This window comes from Ursus arctos, unplaced genomic scaffold, assembly GCF_023065955.2.
Source record: "Ursus arctos isolate Adak ecotype North America unplaced genomic scaffold, UrsArc2.0 scaffold_7, whole genome shotgun sequence".
Taxonomy (NCBI): domain Eukaryota; kingdom Metazoa; phylum Chordata; class Mammalia; order Carnivora; family Ursidae; genus Ursus; species Ursus arctos.
The window spans coordinates 50,452,014-50,476,466 of NW_026623089.1; the positions used below are offsets into that span (position 1 = coordinate 50,452,014).

Genomic DNA, 24,453 nt, shown 5'->3' on the forward strand with positions numbered 1-24,453 from the left:
AAAACAATTTGGTGGTTCCTCAAAAAGTTAAATATAGAATTATTATCATATAATCTGGCAATTCCACTTCTAGGTAAATGCCTAAAAGTCCTGAAAGCAGGTACTCAAACAGATGCTTGTGCAGCAGTGTTCACAAAAACCGAAAACAAACTGAATGTCTATTAACAGATGACTGAATAAATAAAGACAAAATCCTGATACATGTTACATGGATAAACACTGAAAACATTCAGTTAAGGTGAAATAACACACACAAACAGATAACTACTGTGTGATCCTACTTAAATGAAGAATCTAGAATAGGCAAATTCAGAGAGACAGACAATAGAATAGTGGTTATCAGGGATGTGGGGAGTTATTGTTTAATATGTACAGAGCTTCTGCTTGAGATGATGAAAGGTTCTGGAAATGGATACTGATGATGGCTGCACAACATTGTGGTTGTATTTAATGCTACCGAATTGTACACTTAAAAATGGTAAATTTTCTGTTGTGTATTTTTTACTACAATGAAAGAAAAGAAAGAAAAAAAGTAAGTTATATCACTTAATAATTATAGTTCATTTTTATCACATTAATGCAGTAATGGTATTCCTGTGGACACTTCTACTTTGTGTCTGGATTTGCCCAACCAAATATTTTCAGATATTCCCTGGAGAAGAATATCATTTTCCCTGGGCAAATCAGATAAAAGAAATAGTGAGGATGAGAAATGGGAAAAATCTAGCTTGAAAGGTACTACAGTTGAGCCTGTAATACTAACAATGAAAAAAGAATAACTATCTAAAGTTAAATATGGTAGGCATTTTATTTTAGATTTCAGAACAAGGACTTTCCTGATTTAGAATAAAATTGGTTAGTGTTACTGAATATTAGAATATGTGAGAAAATGAATCCTTAGGTTTTTAAAAACATTTTAAGCTCTAAGAAAAAACTTAAAGAATCATCTAGTATTTCTACATAAATCCCTCACTTAACACATGAGGAAATTAAAGGAATAGCAGTTGACTAATAAATCAACAAGTTGATTAAAATAAGGAAAAATTATGCATTATATTAATACCTAAAATATATCATTTGCTAATATTTAAAGTGGGGTCAAAACTTTGAGTATGTGTCTGCTGACTGATATTCTAGAATCTTTCTTATAGAACCAAACCCATAATTCATAGTTTCTGATTTCCAGTTTTAGTTTCTTAAAAGCAGAGTGAAAACTTGTAGACATTCATAAAGCTACTCCTGAGTGTAGATATTTATAGCTTTTCACTTCTTTTAATATTTTATAATTTTCATGCCCACATCTAATTCAAGAGCAACTTTTAAAAGCAATTTATCTTTATTGCATTTTGTACCCCAAATTAATTCATTAAGCAAATCCTCATTCTATTTGTACTCACATTTTATCAGATTATATAATAACTAAATAATTAATAATGAAGACAAACTGCATTAAAAAGGTTTAGGAATAAATAAATTGACTCTTGGTAAACAAAAAACATTGTGGGAACAGAAATAAGGTGGTATAACAATGAAGAGCCTAATATCCACGAGTTCTCCCTCATTTACTTGTGACTACTTGTTATGTTTCATCAAGGAAATGAGGTGTGCATGTTATCTAAGCAAGCTAGTTAAGCAAAAATTAATAGAGGAATAAGATCAACATTCCTAATAACACTACCAATATCACCTAACAAAAACTGAGTACTTTCTATGAGTAGAGCTGAAATTTTATACACATTAGAAAACCAGCCACAGATTGTGTAGATTAAATGATTTTTAAAAACATTTTATGTATTTATTTGAGAGAGAGAAAGAGAGACAGAGAGAACATGAGTTCTTGACAGCACAAACTAGGGTGGGAGGAGAGGGAGAAGCAGACTCCCCACCATGCAAGGAGCCTGACACAGGGCTCAATCCCCAGACCCTGGGATCATGACCTGAGCCGAAGGTAGAGACTTAACCAACTGAGCCACCCAGGTGCCCCTAAATGATGGTTTTTGTAACTTTAAAGCATTACTCAATGGTAAGGTATGATAATTTTTAATAGTCTGTGAAGTTAAAACCCAGGACTATCAAAGCACTTCTCCTTTGGCTTGATAATACCATGGAAATTAAGGAAATCGTTCATAGAAATAACAAATTTGATACAGGGTCAACAAAAAAATAAATTGGTAATTATTCATTTTAACATTGGTTCTTTGGAACTTTTTATTTGAGAGACTCGATTAATTCTTCCTACTTTTAGACTTCTATAAATGGAATCACATAGTATATTTTTTAAAAATTTTGAGATATAATTTTGGAGACAATAATTGTCATATAATAATCTGCACAAATTAAGAGTGTATAAGTAGACAGGTGTTGACACATGAATCAAGTTCTGAAACCATAACCACAGTCAAGATAAAGAACATATCCATTACTTCCAACATTTTCCTAACGTCTGTTTGTGTGATCGTTGCCTCACAGTGCATCTCTATCCCTAAGCAACCATGGATCTATTCTCTGTCACTACAGATTAGTTTGAATTTTCTAGAATTTAATTTAAATAGAATCATACAGAGTGTACTTTTGCCTGGCATCTCATCTTTCACTCAGCATATATATTCTAAGATTCATCCATGTAGGTGCATGTATAAATAGTTGACTTCTTTTATAGTTGAGCAGTATTCTACTGTATGGATATGTAACAATTTGTTTATCCAGTCACCAGTTGATGGACATTTGGGTTCTTTCCAGACATTGGGTATTACAAATAAAACTGCCATGAGCATTTGTGTATGTCTTTATATGAACATATGCTTTCATCTCTCTTGGGTAAATACCTACGAGTGGAATAGCAAGGTGATACGGTGGGTGTATATGTGACTTTCTAAGAAACTGGAAAACTATTTTTCAAAGCATTTATACTCTTTTACATTCTTACCAGCTGGATATGACAGTTCTAGCTCTATATTTTGCCAATATTTGGTATGGTCACATTTTTAAATTTTGGACACTCGAATAGCTATACAGTTGTATGGACTCAAGTTTTGCTTTTTTGGATATAGATATTCAATTGCTACAGCACAATTTGTTAAAAAGACTACTCCCCATGGAATGACCTCTGAAACGTCTTTGAAAAAATCAATTATGGGTCTATTTATGTAAATGACTATCCCTTCTGTTTCATGATCTATTTGTCTATCTTTAGGCCAATGCCACATTGTATTGATTACTGTAGCTTTATAGTAAGTATTGAAACCATATAGTATAGGTCCTATGAGTTTTTTTTTTTTTTTTTCAAAGTTGGCCTGGCTGTTCTAGTCCAGGGCTTTCCATATGAATTTTAGAATAAGTTTGATGACTTCTACCCCAAAAAACTGCTGGGATTCTGATTAAGTTATGTTGGATCCATACTCCAATTTTAGAACTGACACTTAACAAGTCTTAAAATCCATGAACATGCTATTTCTTTCCATTTAATTCTTCTTTAAGTTTTCTCAACAATGTTTTGTAGTATTTAGCATATACAAACTTTGCACATCTTTTCTCAGGTTTATTCCAAATATGTCATACATTTTTATGATATCAGAAATAACATTTTTAAATTTATTTTTTAAAGTTTTATTTAAGTAATCTCTACACCCCACGTGGGGTTAAACTCACAACCCTGAGATCAAGAGTAGTAGCATCCTCCTCCAACTGAGCCAGCCAGGCACCCTGGTATCAGAAATAGTATTATAAAAAAATTAATTAATTAATTGTTATTTATTTATTTCTCTCCAGGAGAGATAAAATCCCAAGCAGACTCCTTGCTGAGCGCAGAGCCTGATGCAGGGCTCGATCCCATGACTCTGAAATCATGACCTGAGCTGAAATCAAGAGCTGGACACTTAATTGACTGAGCCACCCAGGCACCCCAGAAATAGTATTTTTAAATATCAATTTCTAAGTGTTTGCTGCTAATATATAGAAATACAATTGGTTTTTGTATGTTTATCTTGTATCCTACAGCCTTGCTAAACTCCCTTTTAGTCGTAATAGCTTTTTGCAGATTTTACAGAATAAAAAAAAAAAATAATGGTGTTTGATAATAGAGATAATTTTACTTCTTCCTTTTTAATCTGGATGTTTCTCATGCCTTACCAGCACTGTACAATGCTGAACAGAAGTTAAGAGTTTTGTTTTCTTCCTGATCTTATAAGGAATATATTCAGTCTTTCATCACCAACTATGATGTTAGCTGTACATTATTTGTGAATGTCTTTTGTTGGACTGAAGAAGTTTTCTTCTATTAGTATTCTGAAGGCTTTTATCAGGAAAGGATGTTGGATTTCATCAAATGTTTTCTCCATCTCTATTCAGATGATCATGTTTTCTTCTTAGTTTTACTAAGGTGGATTATATTGATTGATTTCTGCATTCCTAATCATGACAATTATCCTTTCTACATATTGTTGGATTTGATTTGCTAAATTTATCTTAAGAATTTTTGGATCTATTTTTATGAGGGATATTGGTCCACAGCTTTTTAATTCTTTGATTTTTGGTACTATTTCTTATTCAATAGTTTGTATAGAACTATTATTATTTCTTCCTTAAATTTGTGCCAGAATTCAACACAGCAGCAATCTGGCTCTTGGATTTCTTTGTGGGAAAGGTTTTAACTAAAAATTCAATTTCTTTAATAGGTAACCTGAATAGTCCTATTTCTATTTTTTCTTGAGTGTGCTTTGGTACTGTATGTTTTTCAAGGAATTTGTCCATTACATTGGAATAATATTGTTAGGAGAGGAACCACAGTATCTTCTACTCTAGTCTAATTTGCTCCATTAGTGTTCTGAGTACTCTATCTGGAGCCCCATGAATTATGAGGTTATTTACTCTGGCTCACAGAACAAGAATGATTACAGGTTCTACATGTACTCTGAGGATTATTCCCTCTAATCTTTTCAGGTGGTTCTCAGCCTTCACTAGTTTCCTGACAAATATGCACTGATTAGTTCTCAGCTGAAGATTTGGGTGGGACTCCGCCAATCTGTGTTTTCTGTCTATGCAGCTCTTTTCTCTCTGGCACTCTGACTTGCAAACTATAGCTGTCCAGCTGTTAGATTTCCTGAATTTTTAGCTCCGTCTCCTCAGTTCAAAAGACTGCCAAGAGGGTCCCCCCTTTGTGCTGTCGCCTGGAAATTCTCTCCAAGCAATAAATTGAGGTAATCATAGGGATCACCTCATTCATTTCTTGTCTCACAAGGATCAGTGTGAAGAGAGAACCTTGGTGGACAAGGCATTTTTACATTTTTAATATTAAGGTTATCAGGAAAGCTTTAAAGCATCATTAGTAGTGTATAACCTTCTGAAAAAGGGAAGGTGGTATCAAGCAGAAAATAAGAGCCAAGTTTGTTTTGTTTTGGCTAACTGCTAACATTTTGAAAATTTATAGTAAGCACAAAATTTTTTTAAAGATTTTATTTATTTGAGAGAGGGAGAGAGTGCACACATGTGCAAGAGCACAAACTGGGGTGGGGGGTGAGGCAGAGGGAAAGGGAGATGCAGACACCCCACTGAGCAGGCAGCCTGAAAAAGGGCTCAATCCCATGACCTGGGATCATGACTTGAGCCAAAGGCAGATGCTAAGTGACTGAGCCTCCCAGATGCCCCAATAAGCACAGACTTGGGGGTGAGGCGGAGAAAGAAAGATAAAACAATGCCATATGTATTCTCTGAGGAATATATTTTACACCTCATTGCATTTTAGAAATAAAATGTCCCTTTTTCTCCTGGAGACCTAAAGATAGTTTATGATTACTAAAGTATTCAAGAAGAACAATGAGAGATGAGATTAAAGAAATAAAACAATACCACACTTGCCTTTTATAATCAATATGGAATCATTTACATTTATCCTTATTAAATTTCATCACTCAACTGATATTTCCAGTCTATTAAAGTTTTCAAAAGTCTCATTTGACATTCAACTTACTTGATATTTGTTAAAGTATTGCATTATTTGCATTCTCTGCATTTGCATTATCTGCAAATACAGCTTTATCTGAATCACTGATAGCTGAGCAAAGCTCAGAGTAAACACCGAGGTATATCACTAGAAAACTATTTATTTATGAGCAGACATTTTGAGACTGGTTCAACAAAATACCAAATATATCTAACTGCCCTGTATCCAATATTTATTAACCTATAATCCACATTATGACAGATGGTCTCAAATATACTATACATCCATTGTTTATTGGTCTGCCATAATAGGTACTACATATCTACTGAAATGAATTCAAATGAATAGTAATTACACCAACAAAGTAAAAAGCTATCCTGACAGCACTTGTAGCTTGTAATTTTACAACTTCCTCTTCTAGGTAGGAAAACCAATTCCTTTAATTATATATACTATATATAGATTATAATAGCATAATATTCTCCAAGTCCTAGTCTAACTTTACTGGTTTATAGAAACAATCATTTCAACAACATAGCAAAATAAATATAAGACAAAATTTTACCATTTTAAGTGTTCAAATCAGTGACATTAAGTGCATTCATAATGTTGTACAACCATCACCATTATCCATTTCCAGACCTTTTTTGTTAGCCCAAATAGAAGCTTTGTACCCATTAAGCACAACTCCTAATTCCCCCTTTCTTGCAGTGCCCGGTAACCACTATTCATTTGTTTCTATGAATTTGACTATTCTAGGCACCTCATATAAGTGGAGTCCTTAGAGGAAAATCCAGTAGTTGTGTATGGCTTATTTCACTCAACATAAGGTTCGCAAAATTAATTCATGTTGTATTATGTATCAGAGTTCCATTTCTTTTTAAGGCTGAATAATATTCCATTTTACGTACATATCAAATTTTATCTATTCATTTGGCTACTGGAAATAATGCTACCATAAATATTGGTGTACAAGTATTTGAGTCCCTGCTTTCAGGATTTTTGGATATATACCTATTAGGAGAACTGCTGGATCATATGGTAATAATTCTATGTTTAACATTTTGAAGAACCACCAAATTGTTTTCCACAGCAGCTGCACCATTTTACATTCCAATCAACAAATGCAAAAAGGTTTCAATTTCTCCACCTCCTTGGCAATACTTTTTTTCCCCTCCGTATTTTTGAAAATAAGCATCCTAATGTGTATCAAGTGGTATCTCATTTTGGTTTTTTAATGCATTTCAGTAATGAGTAGTGACGGTAAGCATCTTTTCATGTGCTTATTAGCCATTTATATATCTTCTTTGGAGAAATGTTTATTTAGGTCCTTTGACAATTTATGAACCGGGTTGTTTCCTTGTTAAGATATATATTCTGGATGTGAATACCTTACCAGATATATCATTTGCAAATATTTCCTTTCACTCCATGGGCTTTCACTTTTTTTTTTAAGTTTTATTTAAATTCAGTTAGTTAACATACAGTGTAATATTAGTTTCAGGTGTGCATTATAGTCATTCAACACTTCATAGTGGCCTCATAGAATGAATTTGGAAGTTTTCCTTCCATTTCTATTTTTTGGAATAGTTTGAAAATAGGGATTAACTTGTTATTAACTTTTCTTCATATATTTTTTAAGATTTTATTTATTTATTTGAGAGAGAGAAAGAATGAGCAGAGACACAGAGGGAGAGGGAGAAGCAGACTCCCCATGGAGCAGGGAGCCTGATGTGGGGCTAGATCCCAGGACCCTGAGATCATGACCTGAGCCGAATGTAGACACTTAACCCACTGAGCCACTCAGGCACCCCTTAACTTTTCTTTAAATGTTTATTAAAATTTGCCTGTGAAGCCATCTGATCCTGGACTTTTGTTTGTTGGGAGTTTTTTGATTACTGATTCAGTTTCCTTGCTTGTTACGGGTCTGTTCAAGTTTTCTATTTCTTCCTGTTTCAGTTTTGGTAGTTTATATGTTTCTAAGAATTTACCCATTTCTTCCAGGTTGTTCAATTTGCTGGCATATAGTTTTTCATCATATTCTAATTGTTTGTATTTCTGTGATGTTGGCTGTTATTTCTCCTCTCATTTGTGATTTTATTTATTCGGGTGCTTTCTCTTTTCTTTTTGATAAGCCTGACTTGAGGTTTATTAGTTTTACTAATTTTTTCAAAGAACCAGCTCCTGATCTGTTCTATTGTTTTTTTAGTTTCTATATCATTTATTTCTGTTGTAATCTTTTTTTTTAAAAAAAGATTTTATTTATTTGACACAGAGAGAGAGACAGCCAGTGAGAGAGGGAACACAAAGAGGAGGAGTGGGAGAGGAAGAAGCAGGCTCCCAGCGGAGCAGGGAAACTGATGTGGGGCTCGATCCCAGGTCCCTGGGATCACACCCTGAGCCAAAGGCCAACGCTTAACGACTGAGCCACAGAGGCGCCCCTCTGTTGTAATCTTTATTATTTCCTTCCTTCTGCTGGCTTTAGGCTTTACTTTTTTGATAGTGTCCTTTGATGCACAAAAGTTTTTAATTTTGATGAAGTCCAATTATTTTTTTTTGTTCTTGCTTTTGGAGTTTGTTTTTTTTTTAAAGTGAAGACCATTTTGATATCATCGGCATTTTCTGCGAACCTAAGAATCTTGTACCTCTATTTTTTTCTATTCTTCTAAATCTTTGCCAAACTTTCAGCATTATTCTCTGGTTCTATAAATGCTTTCCATCTTTTTTTTTACACGTGTTTAACAAATGAGCTCTTTTTTTTCCTTAGATTTTTAAAATTTATTTTGAGAGTGTGCATGCATGCATGTACAAGTAGGGGGAGGGGCAGAGGGAGAAAGAGAATCTCCAGCAGACTGTGCTGAGCATGGAGCCCCATGTGGCTCTATCTTACAACTCTGAGATCATGACCTGAGCTGAAACCAAGAGTCAGATGCTTAACTGAATGGGCCATGCACATGCCCCAAATATGAGCTCTTATTAAAACATTTTCTGTGTGCTCTGCAATATTTTGCTTTTAAGGCCCCTCCCCATTTTCTTCCTAATTATGGTCATTTGATATTATAAAGTCAGAACTGAATTTTTGATGGTATTCAATTCTCTCAAGTTATCCTTAATTCTAAAATCTCATTCTTTGGAATGGTATTTATCTTTTTAGAAGTTTTAAATATTTGTCTTTTTAAAGTACAGAACATATATTTAAGTACTACCAGTTTGATTTTTCTTGACTACAAAAAATCTCTGATTTCAAATATCAATTTCTCCCAAGGATTCTCAGACCACCATACTGATGACCAATTCTCTCATGTTATTTTAAAAGGCCAGATAGCACTTTTCCTAGTTACTTCCTTTTTCCTTCAGAAAATAAAACCAGCAATAAAGGAAATGTGAAATGTAGATTTTAATCAAATGAGACTTCCAGCAGATACTCAGGAGTTCAAGGCCATTACCACTATTTCTTGCCATTATGTCAGTTTGTAAATCATCAAGAATGTAGCATTTCCTTCAAAGTGTCTTTGAAGATACTCATACCATATTATTTCTACAAATCACCAAGGTGATCTCATAAATTATGTCTAGGTCTAATTTATGTTATTCTATACAGACAACAAAGTTATCTTATTTGGATATTAAATCAGTTATATAATCAAACTGTGTTACAACAATATAATTCAAATCAAAATGGACTTCTGGGATAGTACAACATGTTCAGTTTACACATAAAGACTCTGAGATTCATGAAAGTTAAGTGATACTGCCTAGGTCATTTTTATTTTTTTAATCTTTTTCATGGATGTTTAAAATCTACAGGTTAAACAGAAGCTATAAATATTATATGAGCAAAAAAATTATTTTCCACTAATTTAGAATAAAAGAAAGTATAATCTTGGTAAAAAGGAAAAGCTGTGAAAGTCTTAAAAAACCCCATTTTATCAACTTCAAATACAACATACAAATATTAGCAAAAATGATATTAATAAAAATTTAATACAAATCATAATATACCAACATTTACTCACAATTTAGACTCACACTTCAAATAAATAGTTAAATTCATAAAACTAATTGTCCTTTATCTTAATCCATGAAAATTTCAGGGGAAAATATTATTTTACTGGTCAGAAGACAAATCAGTTGATGTGAAGGGATCAGGATAAGGGGATGGGTTGACTGAAAGGGGTGACAGAAATGATTTTTATTCTTGATTGTGGTCATGGCTACATGTCAGGTATGCATTCTCACAGAAATGTACATTAAAAAGTTAATTTTACTATATGTAAATTATAAACCTCAATAATCTAACCTTTTAAAAGACCAAATTTTTACTATGAAAGAAAACTAGTATATACTGAAGGAAATACTAAAAATACTGAATTAGAGGGGTCTAAGCTGAGGTAGTTTTGTTGTGTAATTTTCAATTATATTTATGCAAATATTTCAGTTTTTATCTCTAAACTTACACACAAACCAAAAAAACAACCCAACTGAAAAAAACACTTATTGTTTTAAAAAGTAACTCACCGTCTCATTTCCAAAAAGGATGTCAATATAAGGCATAACTTTCATCAATGGTTCCTTGTAGAACTGACTAATGAATGGTGCAGACAAATTCAAAGTGAAAACTCTGTTTTTTTCAGAAGCATGTTTAGCCACTTTTAATACCGACTCGGGGGAAACTGTAAGAAAAAAGCCCTGGATAAAGAAAAAAAGGAGGGGAAATTAAAAATGCCATCTCCACAGAGTCATTCTCAGTCAGAATAAAAGACACCTATAAAAAAATACAATCATCTATATAATACAAACTTTAAAATACAGTTATAAAACGCAAGGCAGAAAACAGCAGCATTTGATTAGGAAAAAATCTATCATATGAGTACAATATGCTTAGAATGTGCCATTATGTCAGAGTATAACACATCACTTATTTCATATTAGATTTGTATACTCAATGCTGAAAGAATTTCGGGAATCCACATAAGAAAGAATATTTCAAAGGTCACATCTGAGACAATAATTACACTTAAATTAGGGAAATAGTAATAAAGGCAGATTGGATCCTTTCAGCTTCTTATAAACAGTTTGGATTCTTTTTTTTTTTTTTTTAAGATTTATTTATTTGTCAGAGAGAGAGAGAGTGAGAGAGAGAGAGTTTAAGCACTCACAAGCAGGGGGAGCAGCAGGCAGAGAGAGAAAAAGGCTCCTCGCCAAACAAGGAGGCTGGTGAGGGACTCGATCCCAGGACCCTGGGATCATGACCTGAGCCAAAGGCAGACGCTTAAATGACTGAGCCACCCAGGTGTCCCAACAGTTTGGATTCTTATAAGTGACATACCACTTATTAAAAAATGAAATTAGTTTACTAAAATCATTGCTTGTTAACTTATGCTGGAAGTGAATTTTTTAGGAAGATTCTGATTTGAAATTTTCAAATAATGAAAAAATAATTCAGTAATAATAGAAAAATATTTTAATTACAATTTTATGTCAGGAACGCTATATTTTAAAATGCTATTTATCTACATCTTAAATGTTAAAAAAAGCCATTTAAAAATAGACTTGTGTTCACAGCTTTGTAGTATAGCTTGAAATCAGGTAACTTGATGCCCCCAGTTTTGTTTTTCCTTTTCAACAATTCCTTGGCGATTCAGGGCCTTTTCTGGTTCCACACAAATTTAAGGGCTGTTTGTACGAGCTCTTTGAAAAATGTCATTGGTATTTTGATCGGGATGGTATTGAAAGTGTAGATTGCTCTGAGGTAGCATAGTCATTTTAACTATGTTTATTCTTCCGATCCATGAGCATGGAATGTTTTTCCATCTTTTTGTGTCTTCTTCAATGTCTTTCAAGAGTGATCTGTAGTTTCTAGAGTACAGATCCTTTACCTCACTGGTTAAGTTAATTCCAAAATACCGTATGATTTTTGGTGCTATTGTAAATGGAATCGATTCCCTAATTTCTCTTTCTTCAGTCTCATTGTTCATTAGCCATCAGGCAAATTCAAATCAAAACCACATTGAGATACCACCTTACGCCAGTTAGAATTGCAAAAATTGACAAGGCAAGAAACAACAATTGCTGGAGAGGATGTGGAGACAGGGGATCCCTCTTACACTGTTGGTGGGAATGCAAATTGGTACAGCCACTGTGGAAAACAGTGTGGAGGTCCCTTAAAAAGTTAAAAATTGAGCTACCCTATGATCCAGCCATTGCACTATTGGGTATTTACCCCAAAGATACAGTTGTAGTGAAGAGAAGGGCCATATGCACCCCAATGTTCATAGCAGCATTGTCCACAATAGCTAAATTGTGGAAGGAGCCGAGATGCCCTTCAATAGATGACTGGATTAAGAAGATGTGGTCCATATATACAATGGAATATTACTCAGCCATCAGAAAGAACGATTACCAACATTTGCAGCAACACGGACGGGACTGGAGGAGATAATGCTAAGTGAAATAAGTCAAGCAGAGAAAGACAATTATCATATGGTTTCACTCATTTATGGAACATAAGAAATAGCAGGGAGATCAGTAGGAGAAGGAAGAGAAGAATGAAGGGGGGGTAAACAGAAGGAGGAATGAACCACGAGAGACTATGGACTCTGGGAAACAAACTGAGGGCTTCAGAGGGGAGAGGGGCGGGGGATTGGGATAGGCCGCTGATGGGTATTAAGGAGGGCACATATTGCATGGAGCACTGTGTGTTATATGCAAATAATGAATCATGGGACATTACATCAAAAACTAAGGATGTACTGTATGGTGACTAACATAACATAATAAAAAATTATTATTAAAAAAAAAAGTAATTTCCCCTAAATGTGCAATAAAGCATCAGATGTGACCTATAAAAAAATGACTTAGGCCTTCTAGATAAAAGTGCAAGCAAAAACGTGGATGCTTACATGGGAAATTGGTTTGAATGGTGCACGAGTGAAGGAATACACAAAGAGCAACAGAAGATAAAGTTGGAAAGGCCAGTTGAGTCAAGAATGAAAAATGCCTCGAGTGGCAGGCAAGGAGTCAATTATGTGGGGTGGGGATATATGATGGGTAATGAAGACTTCCTTGAAAGAAAGGAATAACAACTTTGTGTGAAAATTTAAAGGAAAGTTAATCTGAACAGCAACAATTCAACAGCAGTCAAAAGCAGAAAAGAAAAATGTAAAGGAGAGAACAAGAGGAAGGCAAATGAGGACAGTAAATGATGACAGAGAAATCTAACAAGGAAATTTTAAGAAGTTACGTAAAGGTACCCAGTGCTATCAATGGATAGAGAAAGAAAGGATGAGGAAAAGCCACTGGATTTGATGATTAAGAGAAAGTACTTATGGGATAAAGGTAAAAAAAAAAAGTCAGCTGTTAAAGAAAGAATGGTGAGAAAGCAGGGGTAAAGATTACAAATTATTTTTGGAAGATTTATTAATGAAAAATAATAGACCCATCTGAAAATTACTGAGCAATTATTGTGTTCCAGGCACTATACCAAAAGCTTTATGTATCTTAACTCAGTTATCATTTTTTTTCCTTATATCAAACCTATGAGGTGAAGACTGCTATTCTCATTTTATGAATGAAAAAGGCAAAATAGGCAAGGGAAGAAATGTCCACCCAGGTCATACGGTCTCTATGTGATGGAGCTTAGATTCAAATAACTACAGATAATGTCCCTAGTTTGAATAGGTAATAGAAAAGAGCAAAAAGATATTTTACTGGGGGAGAGAAGTGTGAGAGTTGTTTTTAAGAAGAGTGTTAAATCGAAGGATCTACTGGAGAAAGAGAAGAATGAGGAAACAAGACAAGGAGGATGATGAGAAAGAATAAGGAACCAGAGAAGTTAGGGCAGTGGGAACCAGAAGGAAAGAAAGTTAACTTATAAACGGAAGAAATAACCTTGAAAATGTAAAGGAAACTTCTTTTAAAATTACAAAAGGGCTACTGAAATATTCAACTACAACTAAGGGACTAACCACTTCCATCATGTAAACTTTAAAAAGTTTAAAAAGACAAAAACACATTTTTTTCTATTACTTTCAAATTGAATATTAAAAGACTATTAAAAAATTAACTTTGAGGTACGAGTCATGTATACTTGGATTTGAAGGGTTCAGTGCCCTTATAAACTCTGAGATATTAAGAGAGAATTATACAGTATAATTGTTTCTTATTACTTTAAAGTATTGTTAATGAAATTCTAATAAAAATGTTTCCTTATTATAATAACATAATATTTTCTCATTATTTAAAAATCCCAATCCATTAATTCTTTACCAATATTCAACCGTTCTAAAAGGTAACAAGTCTTAGTCTTAGGTAACGTTCTTTTTTTAAATGTTTTCACCTTACTCTTTTAACCAACTACCATGTCACTTGCAAACTATGAACATCCAAGCTGTTTCCTTTGCTATTTTTGTCACTTGGAGAATTAAAACGAACAGTTTATATAGCATCTTGTCTCCATAGTAATATGTATGTACTTGCTTTTTAGTCTTTCATTTAATGAGGAGCGTTTAAAGCTAATCCCCCTCCCATTTCTCCCCAAACTATTCCAGCATGAAATAAAAACCTCCCAGAGCTAGTATTCTGCCAGCTGTGGATTAACCACAGACAGCCATAGAATGGTCTACACAAATAGTAACCTGGTCAAATAATTAGGCTTCTCACCAACTTTGGACTGAAAATTTGATCTGTGCTAAAATACATCTGATTGTAATTTAAGGTACTGAACAGTATGCCCCTGGAGTCTAAATTTGGCCTCATTCCAAATGTGTGTATGTGTGTTTTACTTTAAAACGCGACACAAGAGTATTGTGATGTGGACAATATAACTTCCATTTTGTTAATTTTATAAAGAATACACAAAGAACTATCAACTTTTAAATGAGGAAAATTCACAATTTAAATTAATTCCATTTTTGAATAGTCTCTTGTTTTACATTAAGTAAATATTTAGTATTTAAACAATTTAGGATTTGTATTTCGTTATAGTGCAAAGGCTTAAAGTTGATGCCAACCATAATTTTCCTTCCTAGATTTATATCCTTTGCTAGGCCACACGTTCTAGACTGTATTATCACCAAAAATAAAAACAGTGCCATTATAAAAAATTTTTTTCAAGTGTCAGGTTTGCAATAAAAATATGCCAATAGTTTAAATGGCTATAGTTTAGAAAAATACTCTATATAATCAACAAACTCTTGTGATTTTTCTAATCAGGAATTTCGGTCTATACAACAGTTAATTCTATTATTCTTTGTCCCTACGAGCACCAGAAAGCAAAGCAGATTCTAACACTTAAGAGATCTGGTAATATTAATCAGCACTGAGAGTGAGGCAAGATGATTTTATCCATTAAAATGGTAAACAAAACAGAACAAAAAGGTAAGAGTAGGAGGGATGGGGAAAGACTAAGGCAGAGCCAAAGAACCATTTTAGCATAGCCAGACCTAATGTTTAGAAATCTCAAATACATGTGTTCGAACTGCGCAGGTCCACTTATGCACACATCTTTTTGGATAAATACAGTACAGTCCTATAAATGTATTTTTTCTTTCTTATAATTTTCTTAATAATATGTTCTTTTCTCTAGCTTACTTTATTGTAATACGTATTTAATAGACTGTTTATGTTATCGGTAAGGCTCCTGGTCAACAGTAGTTAAATACTATCAGTTAAGTTTTGGGTGAATCAAGAGTTACGCTCACATTTTTGACTGCGCAGGGTTTTGGCCCCCCTCAACCCCTGTATTCTTCAAGAATCAACTGTAAATAAATCGTCATCCAACTACTCTAAGGATTTCTTCATGTGACTTATTATTTTTTTTAAAGATTTATTTATTTATTTGAGAGAGAGACAGAGCGAGCATAAGCAGGGGGAGTGGGAGAGGGAGAAGCAGGCTCCCTGCTCAGCAGGGAGCCCCATGTGGGGCTCAATCCTAGGACCCTGGGGGATCATGACCTGAGCTGAGTGCAGACGCTTAACTGACTGAGCCACCCAGGAACCCGTCTTGGTGTAGCTTAAATGTCACACAGGAGGATGTAAGAAATTAAATTGTTTAATATACTAAAAGATAAGGAAAAGACTTGCTCTTCTAGCTCTTTACCAGTATAAACTTTAATTCAGGAAAATCATTTCGGGTTCTTTTTAATTGTCCTTACCTAAGAGTACAAATTCTGTTTATTATTTCCATTAACAATTATCTAAAGAACAGAAGTGCCTGTGTGGGCACGTGCGCGCGTGTACATTGTAAATTTTAGGGATCCTGGAAGTCTTGGAAGTATAAAAATATTGATTAAAAAGAGACTAAAGCTACACAGAGTATCATGCCTTATAATTATCAAACGTAAGTACACAGTGATATTGGGGGAGAAAGGACCTTTTATTTAGAAAAGGACTCTAATTAAAATATAACAGGGTAGAAATAGATCATGTTATTTTGAAGCATTCGAACCAATCTACTTGAACCTATTTGGGTAAAATTTCACACACAGTAGCAGGAGACATAGGTCAGTAACCTTTTGAGTTTTATCTACAAGTAGTAAGCTCTGGATTTTGACTAAAGATTAAGAACTTGTAATTTAGTTTTCTTTCTTGCAAATACAGAACTATATAAATTCCAGTTTGATTAAAGAGTTTCCTTTTTCTTTTTTAAAAAAACATAGACGATCTATAATAAAATGAAGTAAATATCAAAATTCTGGAGTAGAAATGACTTTTGAGCCTAAACAGAGAAAATTATCTAAAGATTTGCTATAGAAAAACTAACCTTCAGATGATTCTCTTCCAGTGCTAGGAGAGGTAAACAAAAGCAAAGAAAAGACCAGGAAAAATGTCTATAGTAAATATGATAAGGGTTAATATCTATAATCTATAAAGAGCTTTAAAAATAGATTAAGAATTAAACAAACATGAGGACACCAACAGATAAATGAGCCAAGAACATGAAAAAGCATTCCATTAAAAGCAAAAAAGAAATATACTAGTAAATAAATATATAGGTAAGTATTTCTTTCTAGCAATTAAAGAAACAACATGGTGAAGAAAGGTTCTTCAGTGATGAAGAAAGGTTGGTGAAATTAATATATTAATACTGCCGATGGGAGTGCAACTGATACTGTTTCTCAGAAAATAATCTGAAAATACACATGAGGAGCCACAAACAAATTCATACTCTTTGACCCAATAATTCTATATTTGAGAATCTGCTTTAAAGAAATAATCTAAAATATGGGAAATATTCTTTCATGAACACACCAGTATAGTATTTATTTTACCGAAAACCTGGAAACAGTGTAAATACTTAATGACTGAGAAAGAAATAGTCAAGAAAGAATTGGCATATTCTTTCTACTTTTCCACTCTAAACCTGGCTGTTGATCATTTAAAATGTGGCTAGTTAAAAAAAAATGTGACTAGTTCAACTGAAGATCTGAATTTCAAATTTTATTTAATTTTAATTTAAATGTAAGAACACATGTAGCTAATAAACATGTGCAATGCGGCTAGTGCGACTGTGGAACTTGGTTTTAATTTAATTTATTTAAATTTAAATAGAAGCTGTGGACAATATTTTTCTGCTAAACATAATTTTATTGTTTTGGTAGGGCTACATTTCATTTTGATCACTGACAATTTAGTGACTGAACTGACTGCTGTAAATTTAAGATAGACGTGCATGTCTTTACCAATTTTAAAGGCTTAGTATGAACAAAAGAATGTCAAAAATATAAATAGTTTTATATAATTACATGCTGAAATGAAAAATCTAAAATATTAATTTTAGAATTAGAATTAGTTAATTAGAATTAGTTAGAATTATGGGGCGCCTGGGTGGCACAGCGGTTAAGCGTCTGCCTTCGGCTCAGGGCGTGATCCCAGCGTTATGGGATCGAGCCCCACATCAGGCTCCTCTGCTATGAGCCTGCTTCTTCCTCTCCCACTCCCCCTGCTTGTGTTCCCTCTCTCGCTGGCTGTCTCTATCTCTGTTGAATAAATAAATAAAATCTTAAAAAAAAAAAAAGAATTAGAATTAGTTAGAAAATTAGTAATTAATTTTACCTGTTTCTTTTTACTTTTTCAATGTGGCTACTAGAAAATTTTCAATGATATGTGACTTATATTTCTATTGGACATTGCTGTTCTACAGAATACTTCGAAAAATTTAAAAATTATGATTATGGTAAAAATTATGATTATGAAAACTAAATGGAAAAGTGGAAAATGTTTACACCATGTAAAAATATTAAATAAAACATACAGCATACAAATAGTGTGTACAAAATACAGTTATAAACTACACTAAATCAAAAGGAAAAAAGTGGAAGAGAATACACCCAGAGTAAAATGGTTAAATATGAGCAGAAAAATTATGGATAATTTTAATTTTTTTATTTTTCAAATTTTGGTGATGCCATTCAATTCTCTTCTGATAAAAATTATTTAAATGACAAAATATTTTGTTACCTGAAGTAAATCTCTACACAAACGAGATGTTTATAAATGGAGAGAAGCTTAATTCGGTAAACAAGAGTAAGAGCAGATAAATATAGAGAGTAAGTCTATTTTACTTCTTCAAGTAGATGGCAGAAAAAAGGAAAAAACTAAATATGAGACTGGTGACTTTGGTAAACCTAAATCACTATTCACAACAGCAAAAGAGAAAATTAAAAAGGAAATGTAGTAACAGAAAAATCTTTAACCAACCAAAGAGTGCCCCCAAACCTAGACTACCAATGATGAGAGGGCTGAGTGTACCAGACGTGTCTGAGGACATACCACTGTTGTCTGTTCTAAAGAACACATTTATTAGTCTGTTTTCCATAGCATGATGAAGGTGCCATAGTAATACTCGGCAGAGAATGAGGTTGAAAGAATGAATAAACGAGAAGCCAAAAAACAAATACAACAACCAAATAGTAATGTTTTCTTCTTAATAGGATCTACATGTTTTGTAAAACTCCCAGAGAGTGTAAAATGTATTTCCTTACAGGAGAGGGAGGATCAAATATGAATTATGACAAAGCATAGTTCCTATGTGCTTGTAAGGAAAATACTGACTTTGACAACCATTAAGATAATGTATAAATCATCTACAATTACCATGTTATGATATGCACTACTTCATACCAATGACAGCAATGGAATCACTAAAAGAAAAAAGCCAGAACAAATGCACTAGCAAATACTTGTTACCACTGACTGAATGTAATGCATTAATGGAACAAAATAATTTACTCAGGTCTTCCTGCCTATGCGGCTCCTTTTGGAAGCATCAATGAAATCACTCATTCCACATATATTTTAATCTTTTTAGGGATTAAAATACCTGCAATCTTAACTGTTCTATGAACACAGAAGTTAGCTTTTCTTCCATCTGAAATAATCTCCTGAAAAAGCATGTAACAGGAGGCAGCAAGACATAGTGGAAAGAAGATAGGTTTTAGGGGAACATACATAGGATATTAATCACAGCATTGCTGGAACTGAAAGGCAGTGTTAGGCATCCTGCAAGTCCATTTCTAGGGGGAAAAAATAAGGAAAATGTGGTAAATGCAACTATTATATAGAGATTAAAAGCAATAAACTAGAAATATATACATCAGATTGGACAAGCTATATAGTTCATACTTTTATATATTGTGTATAATGTAAACACGCATCTAAAAAAACTATACATTTTTCAAGGACATAAAACTCATATCAAACACATTAGAGTTCCCATGGTGAGAAGAGGAATGGGATTAGGGATCAGGAATGATATGAAAAATAAAATAATAAGAGAGGAGCCATGTCTAAGCCAGATGAAAATAATCTGACAGGATTCACTCAATTCTCAGCACCAGAGAGTTTAAACAAACCAGTATACTTATTTATTTATTTATAAGCAAACTCTACACCCAACATGGGGCTTGAACTCACAACCCTGAGAGCAAGAGTTGCATGTTCTACTGACTGAGCCAGCCAGATACCCCGATAGCATATTTATTTTTAACAGTTTTGCCAATCTGACTACTATTTAACTGTGATTTGGGGTTATATAACTTCCCTAGGCCTCGCCTCATTCTCATCTAAAAAATGGGAATGGTAATATCTATCAAGGACACTGTAAGAACTAAATGAGTGCTTAATACAGTGTTTGTCATGTTATATGTGCTTCACGCGTTTCCATTTTATTATTATTATTTCTGAAGTAATACAAAGAACATTAGAAAGTTTTGTTTTTGCATGAATGGTGAGTTCTACAGTTATGACTCTCAGTTACAATGTTGAACAAAAGTATGCTCTTTAACGTCATATACAGTTTGGTATTTCCTTTGAAATATAAATACATAAAACAAAATCCATCATTCCCTTTCCAAAAGCTCTGCCTCCTCTCTTTCCCTGATTTAATCATCCTATATCCCGCTGACAGATTAATCACCCTAATCACTCTTCTTTTCCTAGCAAATTAAATCCAAATGCCTCACACCCCAGCATTCAAAACTCTCCACAAAATACTCCAACTTCCACAGTAAACCAGCTGTAACCTCTATTACTCCACAACGTATGTCCAAATCATACAGAATGATTTGCTTCTCCCAAAATAAGTCTTCTGAGTCTTCATGTTGTTCTTTCTATCTGAAATATCCACTACCTGTTGGAATTTACCCCTCCATCAAGGCCCATTTAAATCTGAATTTCACCCCACAAAGACTTAACTATGTTCCCACCAAGATGTACTCATTCTTCTTTGAACCTCCTTAATATGTAATAGGATGAAATGACCAAGAGAATTTTATTTTATTTTTAAACAGCTTGCATTTGCCTTATCGCCCTTACCTGACTGTAACGAACCTTAAGGGCCAGTGTACTTTTTTAAATGTTTGCTCCAGTACGAAGCACATTGTATATGGTGTATAGATAATTTAAAAATATCTGGTTAAATTTTTGTTGAGAGTCCACCTAGATTCCCATGTAACTGAAATGCTATTTTGAAAAAAAGAAAAGAAAAAAGAACTGCTGCATTTTCACATGTTAAGAGAAGAGTATATTCATTTCAGAGTTGGACAACTCTTTAGTTCAGAGGATCTGAAACTTTCTCAGTTCCCAGCACCCTAAGGGTATAAGTAAAGGTGCTCTAAGGCCTAACAGTTCTAGGTGTTTTTGTTTGTTTGTTTGTTTGTTTGTTTTTAAACAGGTCCAAATAACCTAAGTACTGAAAATCCTAACAACTTAATAGCTGGTTTAAGAAAATAATACATATAAATTTTACAAAATATTTTTTACTTCAAAAATAACCATAATACTTATTAATGGGATATGTGCACAACTCCTTAAGCCTTACATTCGAATGGAATAGTGTAACTCTCATTCCCTGTTCTACACTGATTTTCAGGAGGTACTTGCTTTTTTAAATCACGGCAACCAATCCCAAAATAGGATATCATCCTAAGGAAGAAAAGGAATGTATAGCTATCTAATGTTGAAATTGTGTATTACTCTGACATAAAATATTCTATAGCACTCTTGTGAATTTGCTGCAGTACCCTGGGGTGTCTCATTACACAGTCTGGGAACTATGGATCTAGTTGAAGAAAATACCTTGATGAACATTTTTATTTGAAAGACCTAAAGTCCTTCTTGGGTATGATTCAGATTATTTAGAAAATGGAAATAATTTACTCTACATGAGAGAAATAAATCTGAGTATAAGAATAGCATTCAGGGGAGCAGAGGTAAGAGGATTTTACAGAGATGGACCCTGAGTAGATGATAGCAGTGGGGTACCCTGAAAGTAAAATACAACCAATGAAAACTTGCCTGTGGCTGGGATGCCCTAACAACTTTAGTAATGACGATACTTAGTAATCAATTTTCATTTGTTTTCTAACCTCCGTAGTGTTATAATCACTCTCTGCTAACTTAAACCTTCCATAAAAATTAGCTTTTCAGGGGCGCCTGGGTGGCTCAGTCATTAAGCGTCTGCCTTTGGCTCAGGGCGTGATCCTAGCGTTCTGGGTTCGAGCCCCACATCGGGCTCCATGCTCTTCTGGGAGCCTGCTTCTTCCTCTCCCACCCCCTCTGCTTGTGTTCCCTCTCTCACTGGCTGTCTCTCTCTCTGTCAAATAAATAAATAAATAAAGTCTTAAAAAAAATTAGCTCTTCACTTTCCAAATACGTGTAATTTTTCATTTTATGCTCAATAAAGTCTGAATTTAAGAATTATATTACCTTTGTCCTCAAATCCGGTGTTTAATTTCCAGTCAATTTTTAAAAAATATTTTATTTATTTATTTGAGAGAAAGAGCAGAGTTGGGAGGGGCAGAGGGAGAGGGAATAGCAAGACCCTGGGATCATGACCTGAGCCGAAAGCAGAAGCTTCACTGACTAAGCCACCCAGGCACCCATATCCAATCAATTTTTAACTCTGTAGTAACTCTTCCAACTATGCCATCTTTCTCATTAATACAACATTAGTATTAACTTCCCATTAATATACCTTCATTACTTTGTAAACACTGCTGCAACAGTTTCCTGTTTTGGCAAAATTCCTTTGCTCAAAGACCTTAAATGGCTCATTTCCTAATAATACATTTAAGTTCCCGACACGGCATTAAAAATCCTCTAATCTATCTTTCCTGCATTACCTGTGATGATTCACCTTCATGAAACTCTTATTTTGACCACATGGGTCTTCTAGCTAGCCTAAGCAGAAATTCTCTATTTTCCTACATACTTTCATTTGCTGGTGATATTTATTCACTCTTTAGAATCTGTTCTTTACCTTCCACTTAGTCAACAAAAGCAAGGGCTGGCAAATGTTTCTGTTAAAGGCCCAAGAGAAAATATTTTAGGTTTGTGGGGCATATGATTTCTACTGCAATACCCAAATCTGCTATTGTAGCACTAAAGCAGTTATAGACAATACATAAAAGACAGCATGGCTGTGTTTGAATAAAACTTTATTCACAATAATAGGCAGTGGGTGAAATCTGCCCCAAGGGTCATACTTTGCTGACTCTTGAACTAAAGGAAAAGAAAGAAATACACACTACTAAGTGGAAATGAAAACAATCACTAAGATAAAAAGAAAGTTGGTAGAGAATATTAGCAAGAAATCCAATGTAAGGTGGTAATGAGAGTTCGCTTCCTCTTAATAATAAAGAGCATGAAGAAATTGAAGGTTAAAGTGGGTTTATAGAGAGAATGAAACTATAATTGCATTTCCTAATGTCCTATCTAGAATTGAGAACATCTGACTAGGCTTTCTGAGGCTAACACTAAAACAACACAAATCGCTTACATTTAAATATTACACCAATTTCCATAGGATACCGATACCCTGTTTTAGTTGTTGCTCCCCATCTCCACCCCTCAATCCCACCCAATGCTTCTCCCTAGAAGTAGAGTTAGTGGTGGAATATGTTAATAAAGCTAACCAATGTTTTTGAAGACAATTTTTGAACTTTTAAAAACAATCATAATTGGAGTGCTTGGCTGGCTCAGCCAGTAGAGCATGTGACTCTTGATCTTGGGGTCGTGAGTTCAAGTCCCATGTTGGGCATAGAGATTATTTAAGAAAACAAACAAATCACAATTGCGGTAGAAGCTTGGGGTTCACAAACCAGGCAACTGTAGACCACAATGAAAATACAGAGTGGCTTCTTTGATTGCCAAGGTATTAGAGAGGAGTGTTCTTCTAATTCAAACTTTGGCCTGCTCTTGGCAATTTACTGAAATAAACACTGCTATTCTCACCTTTTTAAAAAAGAAAGTGGCACAAATGAGCTATCTTTCCTCGTCTTTATTTTTATGGAGAAGTAAAAACTAGAGTAGTATGTTCCCCTGCAATGTAAAAAATAGCAACAGATAATATAATAGCATGCTATAGTTAAAAAAAAAAAAAGAAATGACTGGACTAGAAATTCTAGTCTAGGTTTTAGACAAGCTGCTTTGAAACATTTGAGCAATATATTTAATCTTGATGAGCTTTGGTTTCTTCAATTATAAAAAATAGAAAAAGGTTGGGTGGATGATCTTCAGAGCCCCTTTCATCTCAAAAATAGAATTCAGGGACACCTGGCTGTCTCAGTCGGTACAGCATGCAACTCTTGATACTGGGGTTGTGAGCTCAAGCCACACACTGGGAATAGAGTTTACTTAAAATAAATAAATAAAGGGGCACTTAAAAAAATAGAACTCAGGTTTAAAATTAACAACTGTTAATTGAGGTGAAATTCATATAACATAAAATTAACCATTTTTATTTATCTTTTTAAAATATTTTTTTATTATTAGAGAGAGAGAGAGAGCATGCATGTGCGGGAGGGAGGGGTAGAGGAAGAGGGAGACAGAATCTCAACAGACTCCCTGCTGAGAGCAGAGCCCAACTCAGAGCTCAATCCCACGACCCTGAGATCATGACCTGAGCCAAAATCAAGAGCTGATGCTTACCAACTGAGACACCCAGTTGCCCCCAAATCAACCACTTTGAAGTGAACAATTCAATATCATTTAGTACATTAACAATGTTGTACAAC

The 24,453-nt window shown here is 34.0% G+C and overlaps 1 protein-coding gene across 7 annotated transcripts in view; it reads right to left on the bottom strand.

Moving 5' to 3' along the window:
- ADK (adenosine kinase) overlaps window positions 1–24,453 on the bottom strand; it is a 518,384-nt gene that overhangs the window by 145,912 nt on the left and 348,019 nt on the right. For all 7 annotated transcript variants that reach the window (XM_026504506.4, XM_057308800.1, XM_026504502.4 and 4 more), the window contains one exon: window positions 10,457–10,627. In XM_026504506.4, the coding sequence (XP_026360291.1) occupies window positions 10,457–10,627 (171 nt within the window). The remainder of the gene's footprint in view (window positions 1–10,456; window positions 10,628–24,453) is intronic.